Below are 27,473 nucleotides of genomic sequence, written 5' to 3'. Positions count from 1 at the left end.
CCACTCCCCCCCGCATGACCTGTTCTGTCCTTCCCATATATTTTATACCCCGGAATGATTGTGTCCCATTGATTGTCCTCGCTCCATCAGGTTTCTGTGATGCCTATTATATCAATATCCTCCTTTAACACAAGGTACTCTAGTTCACCCATCTTATTATTTAGACTTCTAGTATTTGTGTACAAGCACTTTAAAAACTTGTCACTGTTTATTTGTCTGCCCTTTTCTGATGTGTCAGATTCTTTATGTGAATGTTTCTCATCTAAGCTGGCCCATACTTTATCCTCTTTCATCCCCCCCTCCTGACTAAAACCTAGAGAATCTCTATCAATAGACTCCTCTAAGAGAAGTCTCTGTCCGATCCACGTGTACCTCTGCAGCAATCGGTTTTCCCCATCTCTTAGTTTAAAAACTGCTCAGCAACCTTTTTAATGTGAAGTGCCAGCAGTCTGGATCCACTTTGGTTTAGGTGGAGCCCATCCTTCCTGTATAGGATCCCCATCCCAAAAGTTTCCCCAGTTCCTAATAAATCTAAACCCCTCCTCTCTACATCATTTTCTCATCCACTCCGAAAAGCCTCATCAACATACCTCTCTGCCTCCCTTAGGAGTGTTAATGGTCCACTTCCCCTCAACTGGTCCCTTGGAATATGTGCTAACTACTTATGCTAAACAATCTATTCCACCTTGTATTTAGCTGGGAGACTCTGAGTACCTTTCCCAGACCTGAAGAAGAGCTTTATGTAGCTCAAAAGCTTGTCTCTTTCACCAACAGAAGTTGATACAATAAAAGATATTACCTCACCCATCTTGTCTCTCTAATATCCTGGGATTAACACTGTTACAACAACACTGCAAATAATAAAAGAAAATTGTTTTTCTCACTTTTATTTTATTTTCCCACCTGCTCATTTCCTGCAATTTTTATAGGCAAAAAGCAATTTAGCAAATGCTCCACATCTTTTTAAATGTCCACAGCTCATGAGTAAAGGAGTACTTGTGGCACCTTAGAGACTAACCAATTTATTTGAGCATAAGCTTTCGTGAGCTACAGCTCACTCACGAAAGCTTATGCTCAAATAAATTGGTTAGTCTCTAAGGTGCCACAAGTACTCCTTTTCTTTTTGCGAATACAGACTAACACAGCTGTTACTCTGAAACAGCTCATGAGTAGGCGCTAGTGACTAGGTGATTGTTAAAGAGTTGAGACGATGATTCTGTATCCATAATATATGGGTTTCATGGTGCACAAATGCATGTGTAAAATGTATTTAGGTATTAAGACAACAGCAGCTTAAGCAGGTGAGGATCTGCATCTAAAGAACCATACACCATTGATTCAATTACAGTCACAAAAGGTTATGAATACAATTGAAAAATGTGGGGCCTCTTGGAAGACTGGCAAAAAAAAAAAAAAAAGAGAGATTTTGGCTAGATTAAAAAAGAGAAACATTTCGGGGAGGGGGAGGGGTAATTGCTTTTTGGTGTGACATTCTGTTGTAGTTTGCCTTTCTTTTTAATTCAAATGAGGGCAGAAAATATCTATCTGTTAGGATTCCTGTGAACAATGGGAATATGCATCATGTTAGAGGTTCTGAAATGATGCATGACTATTTGGGTTAGTAGCTGAAAGTCAGGGATTCAGTGACACCAAAGAGGTGGGATTAAACCTAAGGCTTGTATGGACTATTAGCTACCTAGGACAGCCATCATACATTATGGCCCATATATATCCAAGATACATGGAACAAGGAATAGGTGAGGATCAACGTACCCCAAAAGAGCATAACATTAACCTCGTCCGTAGCAATATTCCCTCTAATTTTTAACAGGCCGTGTGCGCAAAAAATTTCTTCTGTGCCGCCGCTGAAGCAAAAAAAAAAACCAAAGAGAGCTGCCGCCAAAGCTGGAGTGCGCGCGGTGTTTCGCCGTGTGAGCGGGGTTTAAGATCTGTGTGCGCAAGCACATGCCCACAGCTTAGAGGGAACAGTGGTCTGCAGATTTATCAGCACCAGGAAGATTGTACCCATGATGTCATTCTCAGGTCCATGGTGCAGCAGTTATGGTGTTTCACCTAGGCTTATATATCCACTCGGGTACAAGGAAATGAACCAAGATGATGGTCCCAAGCAGAGAATTAATCTATTATTATCTAGGGGCTTCTTTTTACATACAGCGCTACAGAGGTGCAGCTGTGCCGCTGTAGCGCCTTTATGAAGATACCCCTACGCCCATGGAAGAGCTTCTCTGGTTGGCATAGTTAATCCACCTCCCCGAGAGGTGGTAGCTATGTCAAAGGCAGCAGCTCTCCCATCGACATAGTGCTGTCTACATGGGGGTTAGGTTGGTATAATAATGTTGTCAGGGACGTAGTTATACTGACATAGCTCTGTAGTGTAGATCTGGCCTAGGTCTTTCAAGGGAAAAGGAGACTGAGGCAATTAAAGATGGTGGGTGGGGGAGTAACAAGGGATGAAAGAGGAAGGATGGTCCAGTAGCTGAAGTGCTGGAACTAGGGATCCTGGGTTCAACTGCCCGCTCTACCACAGACTTCCTGTGTGACCTTGGGCAAATAATTTGCGGAATGGAGGGACACAGAGAATATCTGTAACATGAGGATAATAGCACTTCCTCTCCTCACAGGAGTGGTGCAAGAATAAATAAATTAAAGGTTGTGAGGTGCTCAGATACTGCAGTGATGGGGTTCACAAAAGTACTACGGATGGACAGATGATCTGCCTGCACACCTGGGGAGTTCCTCCTGGACCCGTGTGGCTCTGCACTCCCTACAGGGAGGGTTCTGCATAGCAGGCACAATAAAGTTCTTAAACAGATTTACTGGATATTGCTCTCTGGTCACTGCTCTCAAAGACAGTAACTTTCTCATAATCACCAACACCCAGTGGTGAGCTGGAGCCGGTTCGCACTGGTTCGCTAAAACTGGTTGTTAAATTTAGAAGCCCTTTTAGAACCGGTTGTTCCATGAGGGACAAACAGTTCTAAAAGGGCTTCTAAATTTAACCAGCCAAAAGTGGCGCCTTAGATGCTGACTCCATGGGTGCTCCAGCCCTGGAGCACGCAAGGGGAAAATTTGGTGGGTGCACAGCACCCACTGATAGCTCCCCACCCCACCTCACCTCCTCTCCGCCTCCTCCCCTGAACGCGCTGCCCCGCTCTGCTTCTCCGCCCCCCCGCCCCCAGCTTCCCGCGAATCAGCTGCTTGCGCGGGAAGCCGGGGCAAGCTGAGAAGCAGGCGGCGGCTTCGCACTCAGGCCCAGGGAGGCGGAGGTGAGCTGGGGTGGGGGTGGGGGGGCGCGAGGAGGGCCGCCCACGCTGCAGCAGATATCCTGGGGGGGGTGGGGGAGAGCGCAGGGGAACCGCTCCGCGCCCCAGCTCACCTCCGCCACCCTCGGCCTGAGCAGGAAGCCGCCACTTGTTTCTCAGCCCTCCCAGGCTTCCCGCCGAACAGCTGATTCGCGGGAAGCCGGGGAGGGGGCGGAGAAGCAGAGCGGGGCAGTGCGTTCAGGGGAGGAGGCAGAGCGGAGGTAAGCTGGGGCTGGGTGCGGGGCGGGGAGCTGCTGGTGGGTGCTCTGCACCCACCAAATTTTCCTCATGGGTGCTCCAGCCCCGGAGCACCCACGGAGTCGGTGCCTAAGGCGCCATTTTTGATGTGATTAGTGGGGGGAGCAGCCGCTCCCCCTGCTCCCCACGTAGCTAGGCTCCCCCACCCTGAGGAGCCAGAGGGACCTGCTGGATGCTTCCTGGGAGCTGCCCCAGGTAAGCACTGCCGGGACTCCCCACCTTGCCCCCCGGCAGGTCCCGCTGGTTCTTAGGGGTGGGGTGGGCACCCACTATGGTGGCCCATGAGACCCTCCTGCCCGGTTCTGGGGGCGGACAGGGGAGGGAGGTGGATGGGTTGGGGTCCTGGGGGGGGTGGGGGGGGGGCGTGTCAAGGAATGCAGGAGGTTGGATGGAGCAGGAGTCCCGGGGGGCGGGGGTGGGCACTCATGGGATGAGGAGGGAACCGGTTGTTAAGATTTTGGCAGCTCATCACTGCCAACACCCAAGTGACAGGGAAGTTGGATCTCCTAGGCCTAATTCAGCAAACCCTTCCTCACTTGAGAAATCCTTACGCACGCAAATAGTTTCAGTGGTCTTGCATGTTTGGGGAAGGATTTCCCTTCCAAGTAAGGGCTGGGGGATTTGGCCCCTTGTTCTGCAGAGTCTTGCTCAGATGTTCCTAATTTAAAACATGAAGTGGGTCACCTGCAGAGAGAACGACCCCGCTAAACGTGACAGTGCACAGACTCCCTGCGATAGCTTACCTGGAGCCCAGAGCAATCGGAAGCAGCAGCAAAAGAAAGATGAAGATGTGATAGAATGGACAGGGATGGATTCACATCACAGAGAAACACATCACAAATGGAGAGAAATGAATCGGGCAGGCGATGCGTAGCTGAAAAGAACCACAAGTTACCACGGTTACTGTCAAAACTCAACACAGCAGCAAAATCCTAAGTAGCATTGCTACTTTCTATGGAATTTTGTTTACAAGTCATCAAAGTAAAATCTCCACCTTTTTACATTAGAATTCCCATAACACTTTTTTTGTACCGTATAAATCAACCTGAATAAGAATCCACATTTTTCTTAATTCATATTTTACAGAATCCCAGAGGGGCTCCTCAATAGTCTGTTCAACTCATGCTATAAAATACAAGGCTGATCTGGACGAGCAGGTGGCTTAAGATGGAATCAAAATGAGATAATATCATGCTACTGTCTGATCCTGTAGAGGTTTGTGACCAGAGAGCCTCCAATTCCATTCTTTTCTCCTTCAATTGTCAAGTAATTTTGCAAGACTAATACTACCTACTGATAGTAACTTTTTTGTGGCCACCCCTTTCTTCACCATGGCAGTTCAAACGAATTTATTCCCATTCCCCTATTCTCTCTCCTGGGGAAAAAAACCATAGCTATTTTTAAAATAAACTGCTTGTGAAAGATGTCAGACTGACAGCTCTTCTCGCTCTAGCCATAAGGCAAGTACATCGCGGGCAGCAGCTGAGCAAGTGTACGAATACCAACTCATCACTGGGCATGGAACCCTGAACTGGGAGCAATCGCTCCAAGAGTAAATGGTTAATTCAGTCTCTCTGCCCTTTAAGCACTTGGGCTTTCTGTCAGTACTTGGTGTCAAGTATTGCCATTTGCATCAGTCAGGTCTGGTCTCGACTAGGATACATATGTGGTGTTAGAACATATTAGCTAACACATGTTGATTTCTAGAAGTCCAGTGTGGACAAAGCAGTATTGACTTTAACATGCACTAAGCAGGTCATGGTAAAGAGTATTGTGCCCCTAGGCCTTAACTCGATCAGTTTATCACATGTTAAAGGTAGTGGCCCCTCTCTACACTAGACTTTTCAAACATGCTCATTAGAATATTTTAGCCAGCACATTCTAACAACACACCTTTGATCCTAGTCCTCTGATGTGGGAATCTATCCACAAGGGACTAGAGTAGCATACCAAACCCATTCAACTTAGACCTCGAAATTATCTTCAGTAGGTAACAGATTTAATTTACTACCAGCCCAGACTGAATTTCAGCTGGAGACAAAGGAGTAAAATGGCTTGTAACCAATTATTAATGCTCATAAAACGCTTGGTAACCCATCATCACCCAGCTTTACAAAACCAAACCCGGGATGGATGTCACTTCTTGGATAATAAGTTACTAAGTAGCTTCTAGTCTTCAAGGCAGCCTGTGGTGCAATGTATATAATAAATCACTACCTTTTAATACCTATGGCTCTTGTTCCACTGCTCTGATTTCTCTAAGTTGCAGAGGCAAATATGTTTAAACTATCTGTGCTAATCAAAGACCCTTTGATCACTTTAAGAATGGAATTACTTGTGAAGTCTGCATGAAAAACATGCTGATGAAGGTTGAACTAGACTGAAATTGGAGCCGATCGCCCCTAATTTTTAACAGTTGTCATAGCAACATGGCTAGGGAAAATCATTTAAAATAAGGAGCTTTTAATTTGCATCAAATCTAAATTACACAAATGTTTGAAAAGCTTGGAAACATCGGTTTAAAAATATATTTTGTATTAAACTGTGTTTTTCTTTGCTTTAAAGAAGTTGAAAGCATTTTTTCATAATAGTATAATTTGCCAGTGGCCAATGCAGTAAAATAACATACTGACAGCTTTTCAAATGTACAGTGAATATGACATCTTAAAGCTAAAACATGTCACTGACTCTGCAGAATTGATACAAAGCAAATGGAATATGGTAAGGACTACTCCATTCTTGCAGATTAAACAACAATTGAGAAGCCTTGGTCGTAAAGACATGTTTGAATCAAACTGGACACAACTCATACCCACAGCTTCCCAAAAGATAAACATCTGCTTATGGCAGGCTACAGAGATCAGAAACGATCTGCCAAAATGTGAGTAGAGAGAGACAAATGCAATAACCCAGGACTGACTGCCATTGCTACTGTCATAGGAAAAGGCTAGGGCAGACACAAATCTGAAGGGAAAATAAAAGAGGGCGTAGTGAAAGCAATATTGATTTTGACATGTGTTGTGAATTTTCTCTCTGTCGCACTAGATCCCTGCCCCAACTTCCCAAAAATGGAGCAAGTTATTCATCCCAGCACATACTGTGCATATCTGGCTCCCATCTGTTGGGTTACAAGGACTTCAAGCTCAGTGACCAGATCATAAATATAATTCTGTGCTCTGTGCCAAAAGTAGCCATCTTCTTTGAGACTACAGAAAAGACAGACACAACAGGAACGTCAAGAAAACAAAGAAAAGAAAATACCTCAGGAAGCTTTAATACTTTTTCTGCTCTGCCTCCCATTCCCAGATTCCAACTAGCTAGTAAGATGCTGGAAAGAGCGAACTCACTGTCATTCCCTTATTAGTTCAACGTTCTTGTAATAACAATGACTTCATAGCCATACACCGTTCTCAGTAATAACTAAGGATTTCCATCACTTTTAGTTCTTATATCCCTGCCACCTTCCTGCAGAGACACCCTGTCATGAACAATCTGTTGGCTCACACTGGAACCCTTTAATAGAGCTCTTTGATCAATTTAGGGGGTTCTTTACTTTTGGAGCAATAACATGACCATCGGCTCAAGGGCTTCCAACCCTTCAATGCCCCACTGGACACCAGAAACCTCATATAAAACTCTTTGATTGATTTCCTCCTCCCTTAGCTCAGTGTTCTCCTTCTCAAAACCAGAGAGAAACATTAATGCTATCATGACCCTAGGTGCAATGTAGCTTCTGAAACAAGAGGATCAGTGGCTGCTAAATTAAGGGCAGCAATGGAAATAATTCAGAGGTACCTTTTCCTCAGATTCCTTTCATTGCCAGTCCTTATGACCAGGAAATTTGATCTTTCTAGGCTTGTGAACTACAGCTTAACATCTTCATTTTTAAAACCAAACCTCAGTCCTTTTCCAGATGTCCAACACAGAAGGAGAAATAACAAAAGTTTGGTGCTCCAATCAAATACTCAAGATCTAGATTGAAAAGCTGTGTTGTATTGTCTTATTTCTGGAAGATTAAATTTGCTGAAAAACACAGTTTTCATTCCAAGTGTTTGTTTTCTTTTCATTTGAAATGACTGAACAAATCCTGAGAGTTGCTGAGCTTCTGCTTAAATCAGTGAGAGTTGTAGTTGCTCAGCAGCTGCTGAATGTCTCTTTCTACATATGTATTGCACACGCACAAACTATGCAAAAAGAACATTATTAAGGTTGCAAAGTCAAACATTCAAAAGTTAGAAAATGCCAGAATTAAGGTTGCCTAGGCAACCTTAATTCAGCCCCCATGTGCACATGCATTCTGATACAGTCTGTAATTACATGATCACATAGCATTTTTTCCACAGGCCCCCTGCCTCATTCAGTGCACAGAATGGATGGTGCTCACTTAATGAGCAGCTATTCAATGTTTTCCTTTCTCATTGTTCAGTGCATGGCTCCAAGGCCTTATTTATTGAACTCTATTCAAACCCTACTCAAAAAACGCAATTATTAATTTCCTTATGGGCTTTTCTGTAGTGCTTATCACTACACTATCTGAATCCTTCACAGACATGTATTAATTTATTTTCACAACACCCTTGTAAAGAGAAGGGATGGTATGATCCCCCATTTTACTGATGGGGGTCTGAGGCATAAAGAGATTAGGGTCAAAAGGATTCAGTAATTTTGAGTGCTCAATTTGAGATGCCCAGGGCCTGATTCTCCAGATCACTTAGCATTATATAGCACTTTATATGTGCAAAGCAGAGCTCCCACTGACTTCAGTCGCAGCGGTGAGGGCTCAGCACTCTGTTAATCAGGATCCAGAGTCCCAAGTTAGGCACCCAGAAAATGGGGAACACATAATTAGTGACCATGTGTGAAAAGTTTAAGTGATATCACATAGGAACTTTGTGGCTGAGGCAGGGATAAAATCCAGTTCTCCTGTGTGGCATTCAATTGTCTTACTCACAAGACCAACCTTTTCTCTCCTGCAATCCCCTGCCTCGTTCACTAGACACCTCCCAACTTCTGTAACAAATCCAGCAGGGGGCCTACAGACAACAGTCTCCTTCACTACACAAATCTGATTCATCCTCAAAATAGGTCCATTCTGGACCATGAATGAGGCAGGGCTTTCACGGAAAAAAATAGTATGTGATGATGCAATATAAAATATACTAAATATAGACTACCCTTTTGTGGAGATTACAGTAAAATCAATACTGTTTTTTGACTAATTGTAATCTCAGTTACACTCTGGATTTACAAGCACTGTAACTGAGGTCAGATTCCAGCCCAGAGAATTTATCAGGATATTCTTATACCATTCTTTCTTGTCAGGCAACCCCATTCCAGACTCGAACCAAAGGCTTTTACCCATCTAATGATGAAGGACGGAGAGTGAAACTCAGCTTGGCAAGCCAGCTCCTAGCATTCCCCAGGTCATACATAGTATAAACACATCACTGTCCTGTACCGTTGGTACATTTGCAGTTATCTTAATAAGTGAGAAAGCAGGGAGTGGTCCTGTGGTTTAAACACAGGACACATTTTAAGAATAAGGAAGGACATTGTCACTTGCCAGATTGATGTCACATGGCATGTTTCTCTCTTACACAGCTCTTGAAGGTGATATAATTTGTTACAGTACATGCCATACAGATTTCAAGAAAGGTCTTAAAGTGATGCAGTGCAGCGTCTATGAGGCTGTAGTGAAAGTTTTTTTCTTACATTTTGTGTTTGTTAATCTAGTGCTGGTGATGGGTAGAAGCTTGACAGTCTTGGAGAATGAAGTCCTCTTGCTATAGCACAAGCATTTGGAGTGAGTGCCTTCCCATCCAGCCCTGCAAGCCTGCCTCAACCCTGACTGGCATGGACCCCAGGACTGAGGGTGAAAAGGCGGTTCAACCTCCTGGATGATTCAACATTCCCCTACTCTGCTGGCACTGCAGCCAGCCCAGGTGCCATTTAGTGCCAGCCGTAGTGGTGGGCTTTAGTGAAGCACACACCTGTCCACTGGGAAATGGACTGAGGCCACCTCCCTAATTGCACGCAGAAAACTGAACAGCCATCAGATGCAACAGCAACTTTTGGCCAATACTGATCTAGGTTGGATTTGAACCTGCAGCGTAGGGGGGTGGCAGGCTGTGGTTTACAGCGTTAAAAACAATACAACCTATGTAAAAAAAATGTGTAATTCACAGGTGTGATATCCAACCCATGAATTATGAGATTCACCCAACCAACACTGCCGGGACAGAAAGCTAGCCTGGGTGGACAAGCCACTGAGCAAATCTAGAGAGTAGTGAAGAGGAGGGTGCTAAGGCTGCAAATGAACACAGATCCAGCAACAGTCACAGAGAAAAGAAGGGTGTTGGAAGTCAGCGGCTGTAGATGTCCTCAGAGACTGGGCTGGGAAAAGAGAAAGCGAGCAGCACAAAGGGAAGAAAGGGGACAAGGACAGCAACGGAGGGAGGGAGTGGAGGAGATGACAATACAAGTGGGAGCAAGGACGGAACAGTCAACTTGGATTGTCTGGGACTTGGATCCATGAGTTATTAGTATATACATTAAAAACAACCAAATGTTGAGCCTTGGTGTTTTTTCCTTTGAGCGTCTCTGGTGACTAACAGCCATGCTTCACTTTACTTATGAGACCACCAGAAGCCCTCAGTGCAATGATAGCCCCACATCTGGCAGTTACCTGTCCTTTATTCTATATCCTGTATCTTTGTATTGTTATAAGCTATTTGCAAAAGGACAGCTTCTGACCGTTAGTGCAATTTGCAGCATGAATATAAAAACTTCATGTTAGCAATAATCTTATTAAGAGGATTGATATAATAATGGAGACCCATTTTTTGTGCATATTTATACAGTCACACACATTAAAACTTCAGCTAATATTAACAACACTTCATATTTATATAGTGATTTACCAGTTCAAAGTGCTTTATAGACATTAACTAACGACAGTAGCATCTCAATACACTCCAGTTTGTACATTATTGCTCAGCAGGTAAGAACTATATTAATGAATGCGTGCACAATAACTTACAAGATCGAGGGCAGCTGCCAGGATGGAGGCATCGGGGATAGTGCCTGGCTCACAGCAGTTTAAGAGAAACTGAAAGCGTTTCATGCCTTGTCTGATTGCTCCCAGGTTCACTACATTCTTGGATTTTCCACCTTCCTGGTTGGAGGCCAAGTGATCATCAAAACTGTGGCAACCTGAGGAGGCAGAGAGTACAAAGGGGGTCCAGGGTGGGGGATGGGGGATGAGAAGCAGGGAAGAGAAGGGGGACACAATACCTCACAGATAAAAAAACAAGTTGTACAGGAATCCTGGCGTGCATGATCCTGACCCAGTTCCCTTCCCTCAACTTGATACATGATCTGAGCATATGTGACAATTTCCATGGCACCCAGTGACTGTGAAAACTGTGAGCCTGATTCTGAACATGGCTATGCTGATGTAAGTCCAAAATGGTTCCCTGGACGCGGATGGAGATGCTCTAGATTTACTCCAGTGTAAATTAGATCAGAATATGGTTGGTCCGTGGCCTTTTTTCAAATATGTAAATACAGTATCGAGTCTTCTGCGTGTTCGGGCTCTCAGGCTCTCTCCCTCTCCACACTTCCTGGTCAGTCTATTTAGATTATTTTCATTTATCCGTCTCTATCTTAGCTTATCATCTTCCTTCTCCCTAAGAAAGAATATGCATTTATCCTTACCTACGAATTTAACAAAGGTTATACTATATTTTGAGCAGGACAAACATGAGTAATAATTCTTCCAAAAGGACAAGGCAAGGATCAGCTGTTACTTATATAGGCCTAAATCTTCAGAAGTGACTAGTTATTTTGGGGAGCCCACCTTGAGATACCTTATGTCAAGGCCTGATTTTCAGAAACTGCTCAGCACTCACCTTCTGTAAATCCTTTAAGATGTCTCATATGCAGTGTACCTAAAAATGGAGGCACCCAGAATGACTAGTCACTTTTAAAAATGAAGCCCACAAAACCTCCTTTGAACACATTAACATGTTACTTGTATGGGACACGTCAGCTAGTCACAATGCAGTCTGGAACCAAGGTTCCCCTGAGGAAGGTAAGTAAGTAGGCAAAGCCTAACAAGTTACAGAGTTGGTGTGGCTTGTGAAAGGTACACGAAAGAAATATTAATTAGTTGGGAAAATACAATGAAATTAAAAATATTCTAACTAAAGCACCACTGGGGAGTAGCCAAAAGCTTTCGTTTCAGCCAGACACCCTCCTAAAGGCAAAAACAAGGGAGATCAATTGGATTTCTTCACCCACATGACCTCAACATGGTACATGGCTCAGCTGCCATTTTTGTCTTCTCAAAGGAAAGCTCTTCTGAAAGCTTTGACAGAAGATCTACATAATACATTATACGAGCACTTCTATCACCTCTAAGGGAACAAAGCTAGAAAAACTGAGTACCTCAGTAGAGCAGACGGAGGACTAGACAGGACTCAGAGGATAAATCTGAAAAGTAGTTTCAAGTCTAAGATGATTACCATTCACCACAATCAAAAGTATAAACTCTCCACCTCCCTCTGCAGAAGCATATGCAGAATCAAGCCAAAGTCAAGAATCTCCAGATCATGGGCTTTTCTGGTTTGTCCACAAAACTATCCCACCTTCCTTGATTTATGGGCATAAGGAAGAACCTCTCATCATTGAGGAATCTTATAGAATGCTCAATAATAAAGCAAGTTAGAACTTTGGGCTGGGGACTCTAGTTGTTTCTAACATGGATGTAACAGAGAAAGGCAGGGCACCAGCTTTGAAGGACATTCTTGACCTAGGGAGAGGAGAAAGCAGAAAACTCCAAGTCCACTAAGGGACCTTGCCATGAAGATTTACCTTATATAGTACAATGACAACCCCAGAATAGATAGACGGAAAATCTTTTCCAAACTATTAAGCCTAATCATGCAAACAAAGATGAATTAAGTTTAAAAAATCTTCTTGTAAGAATGAAAGTACATGGCTGTCCTATATCCAGCTAAGCTACATAGTGCCCAACAGCAAAACATTTCTATCCCAGGACAGATTTCATCCAAATGAAAACAGAAAAGGAACAAGGACACTCGTATTAGTTGAATGGACATTGCTGCCTTTTCTTCCAACGCCTTTGTTTCCTAACTACCTGGTATATTTCAACTGATACAATTAATGGCCATTGTACCACAATATCTTGTTCGGGCTATAGACAAATAATGATGTTGTCCCTTAAACATGTCTAACCAATCTCTCAGTGTCAGAATCTGTGCTGCACCTCTAAGAAGTACAGCACAGAAACTCACTGCCTTGGTGGAGGGCACAGCTAAGGATGCATTAAGCCACTTTTGTGCCCTCCTAATTTGGGACTGAGCCACAGCCACCAGCATAATTTAGACACCTCTGGGAACCTCTCTCAATTGTTGTGTCCACCCTGGTTTTCTGTATGGGTGGCAATGATGAACAGAATCTCCAAAGTTCTGCATATTGTGGTCCCGCCCCCATCATGTGCCTTCCATCCCCAGCCCTGCCCCTTTTCTGGGGCTTGTGAGGAGGTCCTGCAGAGACAATCTTATGACTAGCTCATGGCCTGCACAGGGAAAAATCCCCCCTGACACAAACAGGGCTTTTGAGGGTCCTTCTTTACCTTTCATAAAGGGGCCAGGATGTGGTGAGGATCTCATCCTTGACTTTTGGGCCTGCGGTCTTAACTATTGGCTTCATTCTGATATATTAGGAGGGGGGGAAAGGAGGAAAAAAAGGAGAGGGGGGCCACAAGCCACCATTCTGTTTTTGGTTCTTTCTATATTCCTGATCACCTAACCAACTGTTCTGGGCTGGATCCTGCTCCCATTGAAGTGAATGGGAATTTTATCATTCACTTCAATGAGAGCACGATCAGTCCTCATTGTTAATAATCCAGAAATTGGTTCTTCTCCACCATCAATGGAGGACAAGATGGCAATAGCCAATGGGGCAGATCCTCAGCTGCTGTAAATGGGCATATCTCCATTGGCTTCGACAGTGTTACTTTGATTTACACTAGCTGAGGATCTGGCTCAGTTAATGGAAATCATTGCCTATCCTAATGAGAGAGCTTCACCTGTTTAGGGAGTTCTATATTTTTCATTTCCATTTGCTGGATGTACGCAAGATCTCTTCTCTGTGCAGGCCTGGTGGGTGCTATGCACGTTAATTTTTTTTTTTTTGCTCTATGTTGTATAAATTGAAGAATATTATGAACTTTGCATTGAATGAAAAATGTATTAAATATAAAAGATATTCACAGACTCTAAGGTTAGAAGTGACCACTGTGATCATATAGTGCGACCTCTTGTGTAACACAGGCCATAGAACTTCCCCAAAATAATTCCTAGAACATATTTTAGAAAAACATCCAATCTTAATTTAAAAAACAGTCAGTGATGGAGAACCTACCACAACACTTGATAAGTTGTTTCAATAGTTAATTACTCTCACCATTAAAAACGTACATCTTATTCCAGTCTGACTTTGTTTAGCGTCAACTTCCAGTCATTGGATCAGGTTATACTTTCTCTGTTAGACTGAAGAGTCCATTATTAAATATTTCTTCCCCATGTAGGTACTTATAGATTGTAATCAAGTCAATCCTTAACCTTCTCTTTGTTCAACTAAATAGACAGAGCTCCTTGAATCCTTCCACGGAACAGAAGCGACTTTGTCTGTACAAAGTGCAAGCTGGTCTCCATATTGGAGTACTGTGTCCAGTTTTGGGCCCCACGCTACAAGAAGGATGTGGAAAAATTGGAAAGAGTCCAGCGGAGGGCAACAAAAATTATTAGGAGACTGGAACACATGACTTATGAGGAGAGGCTGAGGGAACTGGGATTGTTTAGTCTGCGGAAGAGAAGAATGGAGGGAGGATTTGATAGCTGCTTTCAACTACCTAAAAGGGGGTTCCAAAGAGGATGGATCTAGACTGTTCTCAGTGGTAGCAGATGACAGAACACGGAGTAATGGTCTCAAGTTGCAGTGGGGGAGGTTTAGGTTGGATATTAGGAAAAACTTTTTCACTAGGAGGGTGGTGAAACACTGGAATGCGTTACCTAGGGAGGTGGTGGAATCTCCTTCCTCAGAAGTTTTTAAGGTCAGGCTTGACAAAGCCCTGGCTGGGATGATTTAGTTGGGGATGGGTCCTGCTTTGAGCAGGGGGTTGGACTAGATGACCTCCTGAGGTCCCTTCCAACCCTGATATTCTATGATTCTATGAATCTGTCATTATTACACGTTTTCTAATCCTTTAATTATTCTCATGGCTCTTCTCTGAGCCCTCTCCAATTTATTAACATCCTTCTTGAATTGCTGCTTGCCAGTTTAGCTGTATTCTGATTATAGGTAAAAGCCCTTTTAAATAAATGATGAGCTGTATAATGCATACATATATTTGAAATATATAGAACTCCCAATGACCTAGATGACAAATGATGATGAAAGCAACAGCTCGTAAAGAACTTGACGAAGTGACTCCAGGTTTAATAGGTTTTTTGTTGCTGTTCACTGTAATGCATGTTTGTTTTTCTGTCCTAGTTTTGCTCAGTTGTCAAATTTTTAAAACAAAGACAGAAGGAAGTACTACATGGAGAAAGTGTGAGCAGAATGATGTCACAGCACAGCATCAAGAATGCTGAAAAGGAGAAAGGACAGCACAGTGACAAAAAACACTGTCCCAGGTCCATCCAGCCATCAGATTCTTCATGATTTAATAGCACCTATCCAGTCTAACAAGCCTTTGTTCTCCCCTCTTAAAAATATAATTCCCATTGATCTCAATGGAAATTATGAATGCAAAGGAAAGTTTTCATCCCTGTATATATTTTGATCTTTCTATTACTTTTTTGGTGTTTGTTAACACTCATGTCCCAAAAGGCCTTGCACAGAATATGATTAACTCAGACCTGACAAATGTTATGATAATTCAACCACATGTTCAAATGAAATCACTAATTCAGAAATTGACATCTGAAGCACAAAATATACTATAAGGTGTGTGTGCACTATACAGTATTATTATATATGTGTCTACACACACATTATATACATCCACACAGGCCTTGATGCTGTAAGTTATGCATATGGTTGCAGGAAGTCTGCCCATGCACAGTAACTTGCAAGACTGGGGTAATTTTATATAATACACACACACACATGTAAAGATTATGTATATGTTTACACACATACACACACAAACGTGTATGTACAAATTTTACTGAGCTACATCTCGTGTATAAAAATTCCGTCCTGATATGATTACATGGTCCACAATTTACCTTTCAAACTAGAGATTTTAAAAAAAAATAGTCTTTAAGCTCCCTTGATTTTGAGAAACTCACAGGTGACAAACTACACTCATGAACATCACTGGCTGATTTACCTGTTTGGGTTTTTTTCATAAGGACCTTTTCTTAACTCTCATTCCCCCTCATTTATTACGCATTTCTAATGTAGACATTGTGTTTAAAAGCCAGATATGGCCCACTTAGTTCCACTTACGTACAGACAAATAAATATTAACGTACATTGCTCCTGGGCAGGTGAAAGAGATGTTCCGATTTTTCAAAATAAAAATAGTTACATAACATATTAATCACAAAGTGCTGAAATACTTTAGATAGTTCAAAGTTCATATAGGTAATAACCAGTGGGACATCCTAGCAGAACAAATGCATAAAATATGTTACATGTAACATAACACAGAATAAACAAACTTTATTTTTGACTTGCATCCATACTTTGAATTCTGTGCATGAAATGTTGGCGATTTAAATTCAATGGGAATTTTGGATGTGCAAGATCAGGCTTAGATTTCCAGTCTGGACATTTGTGAAAAGCAATAGATGTTGAATAGCTTATTGCATTCACATCTCTAGCTCCTAGCCTTATGCTCTTACTTTGCAATATCAAATTAACAGAGCCAAAGAGTAACAACAGGAGCTCTCTGGCTGTCACTCCATGCTGAGAATAAAGAAAGGCTCTTTGCATTTTATGATAAATGAGGAGAACATCATGTTGACTTAGCCTTTTCCTGGACATTTTTTGGCCATATTTTGCTCAGAAATGCCTATCTGAAGTTAACAGCTGGGAAGACGCAGGTGTTGAAAAGCTCCAAGCAGCTCTTCATCCAGGCTCTTTTCTTTGGTCATGCCCCCAACCCTGGGACCCAAGATAAGGGTGACAGAGAAGCCACCACACCAGCCTGAGCATGCCAGAGTATTTCCCATGAGGGTGCAATGCTGAGGTTGCATATTGGGCTGGCACTGAAGCCTTTGTGTATTGGAGAACTGTTGCAGGGGAGCTGCAGTAGGGGCCTGTGTCTGGCCTGAAGTGTATATGTACCCAGTTAATGCAACTGCACATGCACTACAGAAACAATCCCATTTATATACCTCCATAATACATGGGAACATGCCATGCATATTATGACCTGAGAACTCATATGAGGGTGCATCTATCAGTTCCAAAAAGAAAAGCCACGACAATACTTAGGCATGTGGTATGTTGATAAAAGTCATGCTGTATGAGAAAATCAATCAACATATACTAGAAATAGCTGATCAAAAGGGACTCCACTTTACCACTGACAGCCAACATTTTGAAATGTATGTAAAAACAGGATATTTACACCTCTTCTACTGGGTGTGTGACACCCACTGGTGTAACTAAAAACTTCAGCTGGGGGAATGCCAGCTCAAGGGAGCTACATCAGTTTACATCAGCTGAAGTTCTGGCCCATGGACTGAAACTGTGTATCATCCTTAGAATGTGGCCTGTTTGAACATGGATACTTTCTTAATGACTTAGATTTTCAGTGGAGATGCATAGATATTATTCATATCAAGTGTGACAGCTTTGATGACAATACTATGGGCCTGATTCTGATCTTATTTACACTGGTGTAAATTAGGAGCATGGTAGCTCCCTGTAAGTCAGGGACACTTCAGTGGTGTTAGTGAGATCAAAAATCAAGCCTTCACTTTCTGTGTGAAGCTAACATTGGAAAGCACACTCGTAGCTGACAGCTATGGCTAGTCCCGACCATGTGATTCTTGTGCAAGCCTGTGCCATATGATGGCAAAATGAGCATATACAGCCACGGTGTAATGTCAGATCATGTAAAATGTAATGTCAGGGAATGTAATATACTATAAAAATTGCAGAAGCAATGGGGTGGGGGTTCAAATTCTGTGTTTTTTTTAAAACAAAAATAACAGAATGTCAAGATGCAAGGTTTGTCTCCTTGGTAACAAGGATCAGGTTTCTGAGCTGAGTTTGGATGGCTGTATAATACTTGAAAATATAATACCCCCTTAATAAAGGCACTTTTCAAACAAACATCACTGCTTTTAAAAAAATTGCATTATGATAAAATATTATTATAATTATTTCTTTTGTTGAGTAAAAGGGACAGCATCTCTTTAATGAATGGTATGCAGACATTAGACATGCAAACACAGAAGAAAAGAGATAATTAAAACAAGGTTTGTACAGGGTTTTCCATTTCATCGGTGCTGAATTGTTCTAAAACTGTCATATGGTCACTAATTGGAAAAAAGAACTGATGGAGCATCCATCTTTATATTATGGAATGAAAGATTCACACACCCTCTTTTAGACTGAATCATTGTTTTGAAGTAAATATAAATTTTTCAGGTGTGTTGATTTGATTTAATTTGACTTTGTTTTTGAAAGTCCAAATGTTACATTAGCTTAATTTATTTGGACATATTTGCTTTTTTTTTTATTTTCACATTCTACACATTTGTTAGAGTTTTTTTTTTTAAATCAAAATGAAAGAAAGAAGGAAGAGAAAGAAAATGGTTACTAAGAATGAAAAGTTGGAGAAGAACAGAATGGATACAAAAACCATGGAAAAGTAAGGAGTGGGGAAGGGGTAAAAGAAAGAAAGAAAGAAAAAGAAAACCCTGATTTCTAACCATCTTTTTCTTCTGTGTGATGAAGCTTGGATGGGTATCTTCGGCAGATGCGCCATTTACCAAGACGCTTGAAGAAATTCTCCTCTTCATCTCTCCCATTCTCCAGGCCACCTCCTGGTCCACCTTCTGACAGCTTCACCGCACTAGTGAATTTCACCTGAACAAATGAGGAGGAGACAAGACTCATGTTCTGATGTGTTATGATTTCTCTACCAACTTTGCCATAGCAATGCAGCACTTAAGGACAGGCAGTATTGTGCTACATTACTATAGCAACCGAATAGGAACTGTGCCCATATGCACCAGCTGAGGATATTAAGTATTCTGTAATTTGGCTAGGTAGCCATTCCCCTTCTTTCACAGGGGTTCATACAGATACAAGTAAGGAAAAAGCAGCATGACCAACTAGTAAAGTATATTAAGTATATTCAGAGGACCCAGATAACTCTCTGAGTGAAAAGAACTAGCAGGAGAAATGAAATATTAATTACACTAACACTTCATTCCTGTGACACTGTTCATATGGAAGACCAAAGTAGGCACAATGACAAATCTCTAGCCAGCCTATAACAAGAATGAAACATGGAGCATATTTAACCCAGTTTTCTTCACTTCCCCAGAAGGAAGTCTTGAGATGCTGCTAGATACCAGTCATTACACTCTTCCTTTTCTGTTATTGCTTAGACACACATCCCCCCTCCTCACTGCTATGATAACATCATTTTACTGCCATCCTTATTCTATTACCTCATCACTGCCTCTTAGCCTTTCAAATCACATGCATCCTCACAAAACTGTGTGTTTCAGTTGTTCCCTGATCTTTCCAAAGACCGACTGCTTCCAAAGCTCCTCTTCAGTGTATTTCTACTGTGTCCTATATTACAGCACTGGGTGCTGCTTAGAAAAATATGGAAGGAGAATAATTTCTGTCCAATTATGGACCATCTCCACTCTGCTCCGCCCTCCTCTCAAGGGAAGGGAAAAAGTCACCTGCCATTTTCAACCTCTTTCCTTACATTATGCTCAAGGGACAAATCCTGTTGCCTCCCCCATGGTGGGGTTATGCTGGACTTTGGGGAGAAGCAGGATTTGGGAGGTCTGCACAGGGGTGTGCAAGTGCAGCTCCACTGGATCTCTGTGCATGGAAGCACGCAGGGCAGGGAGGAGCGTTGGTAACAGACCCGCCATTGAACGGACCTTCTGGCCTTCCACTTCTGTGAGGGCTGGAGTGGGAGAAAGCTAGGACCAAAGAGACTACTCCTGCCTTTTGTCTGGAACAGCTTCCAAGGAGCAGCTGTGCTACAATTCCATGGCCCAGGGGAAGGATTTCTCTTTCCCGCATCCCCCAGCCGCTCCTTCCTGCAGACCTTCTGCAGCCAAGGTATTATGCTGGATGCTGAGCAGTAGATATGCTCCCAAATATGGAAAGACAGACTCCTCCTAGCCTTTGCAGGTGAGGAGTTGCACCGCTGTGGGCTCTCTACCTAAAGCCCCAGCTTCTGAGGATTTTGTCCCTGGGTCCCATCAGCCGCAATATCCATGCTAATCATAGTATTTTCTTTGGGAGCTAGAAATGATCTATGAAGTAGCCAGACCCTATCCCTTTATCCTCCCTACTAATCTGAAAAAACACATTTACCTTGGAACTTTGTCTGATGAAAGACAGACGGTCTACAGAGCTGATATCCAGGAGGTCTTCCACCCCGTCGGCCAGCCCAGAGAGGGAAGAGCGTTTCAGCCAGTTCCCTGTTGCAGATAAAGCCAGTCAGGACAATTCTGCAATTGTTCCAAGCTGAATACATCAGCAATACAGGCATATTTCTCTATAGCGCTGAAACAGTCATACCGTGACATGAGAAAAGGGTGAAGGACGAGGCATGTTCATGCTACATGCATCAAAGATCATAGTTGAATTCATAACACGAGAGGCTGAGTTTTAGGACTGTAAAAGTTGAAAATCAACACGGGTCAGTGAGAAAGGATAAATTACATTTATTCTTCCTTTCTTATTGAAGTCTGCTTGGAAAGCTTCTCCTAGAGAGAAAGACAGGATGATCCAGTGATGACGGCTCCAGCCTAGGACTTGGGAACCCTGGGTTAAACTCCCTGCTCTGCCATAGACTTTCTGTGTGACCTTGGGCAAGTCACTTAGTCTCTCTCTGTTTCACTTCCCCATCTGTAAAATGGAGAAAATAGCACTTCTCTACCTCACAAGGGGTGCTGTGAGAATAAATATATTAAAGATTGTAAGGCACTCAGACACTATGTGTCTTTGCTATACAGTATCCAACACACGCACAGAACAGATCTATTCTATCTGCACATGCAGTACGTAGATATAATATAAAGGGACATACATTTACCTATGGGGAGTTTGAGTTTCTTTCGGAGCGAGATCCGTCGGGAGCGGGAGCGGGAGCGCCTGTCGGTGGTCGTTCCAGAGAGAGCAGTGGTGCACTCCGATGTGTCCTGCTCTGACTGGCTGCTGGTATCACTTGCTGCACTCTGCGACTTGAACATCTTTCGCCAGAAGTCTTTGCGTCCCAGAACTGCCCCTTGCATTTGCTCATCGCTGCAAGAGAACAACACAGGGTTAAAAATACCTCGCTGTGGTTTGTATGCTGCTAAGTTCATTTGAACAGGTTTCCCCTCTTCTAACCTCTCTTTGTTCCTTGTCATATATTACTCTAAAAATTTAAACTTATTCTTCTTGATGTAATTTGTTAAGCTAGACAGTGTTCTCAGTATTGCACAATGAAGACACATTTTACCCTGGAGAGTTTACAGTCTAAAAAGTCATTCTGTTTTTTGTCATTATGCTAAAGCAGCGTTTCTCAAACTTGGGTCTGCGGACGTGGTACTCCAGGGGGTCCGCAAGTCATGCCTGGGGCCACTGGCTCCGCTGATCAACTCCTCCCCCTCCCTCTCAGTGCCTACTGCATGCCATGGAACAGCTGTTCAGCAGCATGCAGGAGGTATTGGGAGGGAGGGGGACGAGCTGGGATGGGGCGCACTCAGGGGAGGGGGCGGAAAGAGGCGGGGAAGAGGAGGGGCAGGGATGGAGTGGGGGTGGGACCTTGGGGGAAGGGGTGAGTGGAGACGGGGCCTGGGGCTGAGCAGGGGGTTTAGCGGTCAGCGAAAAATTTAAAATCATAATGCAGGTCTTTGGGTTGTTAAAGTTTGAGAACCGCTGTGCTAAAGAATCATCCTCTATTTGGTCAAAGTGACCACTAATGCACAGGACCAATGCTTTTCAAGACTGTGTCCCTTACAAAGTGTTTGTATATCAAAATATCATTTCAATACTGTGTGTAACTATATGAAATCATAATTCTTAGCAATCTTTTAGAATAGTGACACCATATTCTGCTGAATACCTGAGACCCCAAAGTTCTGTGGCAGGACTGTGGGCAGAATGACTAATCCTAATTTTTCTCAGGAGATTCAAATTTTCTGTTCTCTTTACAATCACACCATCAGAGGAAAGTTTCAGAAAGTTTCATATTCATAAACAACCCTTTCTGGACTTTCCTCTTTTCTGTATTCTGGATTTTAATTGGCAAATCTATCTCCACTCCAGGAGAATACAGATTTGAGAGACATACAAAGGCTGGGCAAAAGAACTAACTAAAACATTCGGATCTCAAAGCCAACCTCTTTTTCATAAGTTTAGGGTTTAGCCTTTAATTTCAACAAATCTTCTTTTGCTACAGAAAGTTTGAATAACTTCTGGACTAAAGGATGACCCTGGAACATTTAACAGAGCAGCACAATACAATAATCACCCTTAAACACTGTCTAATTTTGACTTAAAATAACTAGATTGTTCCCTCATTATTTGCAGTATTCCCTACACTTCCCTAGATTTGATATAGGGAATATTGCAAATACTGAAGAAAAATTATATAGCTTTCTAAGGGCTTGTCTACACTGGAACTTCCAGGAAAGTTAATCCGAATCACTGCCAAAGTGAATTTAGCTAAACCAAATTAAAGTCATTTTAATTCTGAGCAGCAGCATCCACACAGGGATTTAATACTGTCATAAATATAAAGGGAAGGGTAATCACCTTTAAAATCCCTCCTGGCCAGAGGAAAAATCCTTTCACCTGTAAAGGGTTACGAAGCTAAAGGTAACCTCGTTGGCACCTGACCAAGATGATCAATGAGGAGACAAGATACTTTCAAAAGCTGAGAGGAGGGACAAAAACGAAGGGTCTGTGTCTGTCTGTGTGATGCTTTTGCCGGGACAGAACAGGAATGGAGTTTTAGAACTTAGTAAGTAATCTAGCTAGGTATGTGTTAGATTATGATTTCTTTAAATGGCTGAGAAAATAGCCGTGCTGAATAGAATGAATATTCCTGTCTGTGTGTCTTTTTTGTAACTTAAGGTTTTGCCTAGAGGGATTCTCTATGTTTTGAATCTAATTACCCTGTAAGGTATTTACCATCCTGATTTTACAGAGGTGATTCTTTTTACTGTTTCTTCTATTAAAATGTTTCTTTTCAAGAACCGAATGCTTTTTTCATTGCCCTAAGATCCAAGGGTTTGGGTCTGTGGTCACCTATGCAAATTGGTGAGGATTTTTACCAAACCTTCCCCAGGAAGTGGGGTGCAAGGGTTGGGAGGATTTTGGGGGGAAAGACATTTCCAAACAACGCTTTCCTAATAAAAATAAACCCAGATAAATGTTTGATGGTGGCAGTGGAAGTCCAAGGGCAAAGGGTAAAATAGTTTGTACCTTGGGGAAGTTTCAACCTAAGCTGGTAAAAGTAAGCTTAGGAGGTTTTCATGCAGGTCCCCACATCTGTACCCTAGAGTTCAGAGTGGGGAAGGAACCTTGACAAATGCAATTTTACTAATCCACTTCAAATTCACACTTTTAGTTAATTTGGATTAATTTTCCTGGCTGTCCCTGTGTAGGCAAGCCTTATGGCAACTGAAATGTTTCTAAGGGTGACCTTCTGTATTGCTGTGGGTATCTTTCCATTGTTTTAGAGCATGAGTAATATTGAAATAGTGACCTCAGCACATACAGCAATAGTTGCAAATCTATTGCATAAAATATACACAAGCTTCCTTTTTCACCTCTGATCGAGTCAGAACGGCAGTGCGTGTTTAGAAATGGGCCCAAGGCCTAATCCTTGTTCCAAAATCTAGATCCTAGCTTCTCTTAAACTCAGGTGGGTTCAGATTCAGTATACTGCTCTTAACTCACCTCAGCTTACAATACTAAAGCACTCATCTATCGCTGAACCCTGTATTCTAGCTGATATTAAAGACCCTATGGATGTAGGAGAGTTATCTCCTTTTGTTCTTGCCCACCAGCATAAATCAGGCCACTGGGCCCCAGCAGTGGGAAAGCTGCCGTGGCATAAGATGACAAAAAACCTATCTGTAAGAAGACGCATTTGAGCCCAGAATGTATCAAAAACTTGGCAGTGTTAGCCACATCCTTTCCCAGGCTAAGTTTATCAGGGTAAGTCGATTCAATGCATCTACTGGCAAAGCTTCTATGGACTAAAGCTACGCTGCACCTGACATAAGCCCTGGGGTAAATCCACCCCCAGAGTACAGCACTGCATCCTGGTGCAGGGCAATGTTGTTTGCACAGCCTTGCACCATCTGTGGTGTCTCTTGGCCCACAGTTTTTAACCTTTCCCACCCTACCATTTTGAATGTTAGGAACAGTCTATTTCATTATCGGCACATCATTTGAATGTGTGGGTTATCACTCTCCTAGGACATGATGATTTAACCATGAATGGGAAAACAATGTCTAAAGAAAACCTCTCTGAGCCACATATTAGTCTTGTATTACAGGTTTCTAAGAGTAAAGAACAAAACAAGAACTGAACAAAGATTTGATCAGTTGGGACACTGGTCTATCAACGTGAGATTTTCAAGAGCCCTGATTTTGCTCACCACGTACGGATCTTCGGACTGGGCAAAACCTCCAAATAAATCAGACTAAAACATAAATCAATTCACCACTCATTTGTTTTGCTTAACTACTCTGACCATGCTTGCTAATTAGAAAATGTTATTTCCCCTTAAAGCAGGGCTTGGCTCCTTCACAATCCATCTTCTCCCACTTGATCTTGCAATCAAGTCATAACGTTGCATTTGTGATTACACAATCATTTCCATGGCAAAAGAGATTATTCTCTGCAGACTCAAGTAGATCAGGATGAGGAGGAAAGATTGAGAGAGAGAGAAAAATACCCCAGCTGGGGCCTACTGTCCCACCACAGGATATGAACAGCTTCCTCTGAATTCGGAAGATCTGTTAGGTTTTCAAAGAAGAACTGACACAGGGAACTACCGCTATCTTCTCTAAAGACACCCATCTTCACACATCTCCACTACTGGTGACCAAAAAAGCCAAGGAAGTTTCCACCAAGAGAAGAAAACTGAAAAAATATGACAGATAATGCAAGAGGCAGCAGTAAATAACTAAAGATAATTTAATTACAGAATTAATAACAAGAGTCTTCAAATATGTTAAGGGCTGTTATAAAGAGAACTGTGATCAACTGATCTCCATGTCCATTGAAGGTTAGACAAGATCTGTAGCAAGGGAGATTTAGGTTAGCTATAAGGAAAAACTTTCTAACTGTAAGGATAGCTAAATAGTGACACAGGCTTCCAAGGGGAGGTTGTGGCATGCCGATCGTTGTAGGTTTTAAAGAACAGTTTAGACAAACACCTGTCAGGGATGGCCTAGGTTATTTGGCAGGGGGATGGACTTGATGACCTGTAGGGGTCCCTTCCAGCCCTCTATTTCTAAGATTCTATGAAAATTTCTATGATTCAATTCATTTTAGGGGGGGGAAATAATAAAATCAGTCTGACTCAAAAAAGGGAAAAACAAAGAAGAGGAAGATGCTAAAGCTGGAGGGTTTTCTTGAGAATTGTCACTTATTGTTAGACTGTAAGTTCCTTAGGCAGAGATCATCTTTCCATTACGTATGCATACAGCACCTAGCACGATGGGTCTCCAGTCTATAGCTGGGGCCTCTAGGCATTGCCCCAATACAAATACAAAAATAATAATCAGAAAGCCGGTAGCGCAGCTCTGCTGATAAGGCAAGCGCAACAACCCAAGGGTGAGAAATGAACCAACCACTGGATGAATTAAGGGCATGTAGTTATCCCACCAGTGTCATTTTTAGATTTCCTGCAGGAGCAACAGCTTAGAATGTTGAAACCTACCTGGCATCACGTTTGGAGCATGGACGCACAAACAGGGAATTGCTCTGATGACGAGAATAAACGTTCTATTTATTGCTCAGTCATTGTTAGAAATGCATTGGCAAATTTTGTTGCAATTTCATTTTGTGCTGTTCCATTTTGCGTTGGCCTGTGATGCCAGCTTTAATGTATCTTCCTCTGATACATGGTGGTACGGAAGGTGGGCATTTGTTGGACATAACCTGTAAGTTCAGCAGCAGCTAAACAAACACTCAGTACATTTCTTATATCACCCACAGAGAAGAACCCTAACTGAACAGCTGATTGCTACTACCACAGTGGGAAATTCTCTGGTACAACACATTCAAACTACGAAATATTTACTTACTGCTCTGGGGTCTGCTGAGGACGGCTGGAGATATAACTACGACATTCATCAGGGGCAGATGATGCCTGGCCTTTATCAATAACAACACTTCCCACCTCAGATCTATGCAGACAATACAGACAGTCAAATAACGTTAACAGATGGCATATCTTGCTTCTCATATAACTAACATTGTTCCCTGATCACTGAATCCAGCACTTCTGAAAAACAAATTTAAATGTGTGCCCCCATTACAGCAACTGGCCTGCCTATGCACATATAAAAAATGTATTGGGACAGGGACCTAAGGCCAAGATTAGAGTCTTGCATGGGACTTTCTTAAAATCCCACTCCCGCTACTATGGCAGTGGGTTCTGCAGAACCTGCAGGATTCCAGTTCTGCTGCAGGGCTCTACACTAGTCACGCACAGGGCTCTACCCAAGATTTTCAAAACTAGCAACGCTGGAGCCTCATTTTGTGAGTGCTCAGTCTGAGGTGCCTTAAAGAAGGCAGATTATCAGAAAGTATTGACCGCATACTTTTGGCAATCTTGGCCAGTGTGGTCTGCGTGTCTCCGAGGCCAAGAAAATCATGCAGCAAATCTGATGCTGCCAGTTTACACGAGACGAATTCATTTAGTTCCATTTGAAGCTCCCTTTTTGATCCATACTTCTTCTTTTGTCTCACACTTGAATGCAACACATCCCACATCCCAAGACAGCATGTCGAATTAATAAAGCAACCTAGGTTTCTTTCGTATCATGCTCCCCACACCTGAGTATAGGCATTCAGACCAACAGCTCTCCGCACCTCAAGGTATTGATGCTAATACTAAGCCATGTCCACATGATGCTGGGGGGTGGGGGTTGCAATCATCCCTTCACACACAACCTCCATCCCTCCTCTTTCTTTCTCCTTCCCTGTGAATTTCCACTGCTTTGCTATCTTACTTCCTTTGTACCAGTTATTTCTGTTAGGATCCACATTTTTCATGGCTACTTCCACAGCTGCCTCACTTTATTAAAATTTAAGTGTGGCTTCTGTCACTGCCACACTCAAGTCCTGTACATCAGGAGCGGACATGTGTTAACAAGATGAAAACAAGCAACCCCTTGTACTTTCCTACATTTGTGTCTGTCGTCAGATGTTTGGCTGCCTGTGTGTGTTCTCCCTGTGTGCTGTCCCAGCTCTGTGCAACGGCTGGCACAGCAGATCTTGAGTGAACCGCCCAATAACCACAAAATTCATTTAGGTATGAAGGCGCTTGGTCAGGTTTATTGCCGACGAAGCACAGTGCTAATGCCCCAGCTCAATGGTTACAGGTACACTAACACGTGTATGCTCGT

General features: G+C 42.7%; 1 protein-coding gene across 14 annotated transcripts in view; it reads right to left on the bottom strand.

Moving 5' to 3' along the window:
• The window catches only part of UNC80 (unc-80 homolog, NALCN channel complex subunit), a 192,723-nt gene that overhangs the window by 107,023 nt on the left and 58,227 nt on the right, over positions 1 to 27,473 (bottom strand). For 8 of the 14 annotated variants that reach the window (XR_006284891.1, XM_043525302.1, XM_043525308.1 and 5 more), the window contains exons 18-22: positions 26,148 to 26,249; positions 20,923 to 21,137; positions 20,205 to 20,311; positions 18,566 to 18,722; positions 10,621 to 10,793 (exon numbers count right to left, since the gene is read on the bottom strand). Coding sequence is in view for 13 of the 14 variants with exons in the window: in XM_043525302.1 (XP_043381237.1) it covers positions 10,621 to 10,793; positions 18,566 to 18,722; positions 20,205 to 20,311; positions 20,923 to 21,137; positions 26,148 to 26,249 (754 nt within the window). In the remaining variant the exon portion in view is untranslated. The remainder of the gene's footprint in view (positions 1 to 10,620; positions 10,794 to 18,565; positions 18,723 to 20,204; positions 20,312 to 20,922; positions 21,138 to 26,147; positions 26,250 to 27,473) is intronic. The other 6 variants (XM_043525309.1, XM_043525313.1, XM_037912917.2 and 3 more) reach the window with 3 other exon arrangements.

Source organism: Chelonia mydas, chromosome 11 (genome assembly GCF_015237465.2).
Source record: "Chelonia mydas isolate rCheMyd1 chromosome 11, rCheMyd1.pri.v2, whole genome shotgun sequence".
Lineage (NCBI taxonomy): Eukaryota > Metazoa > Chordata > Testudines > Cheloniidae > Chelonia > Chelonia mydas.
The sequence above is the reverse complement of the archived record's forward strand: the minus strand, read 5'-3'. Positions and strand labels throughout refer to the sequence as shown.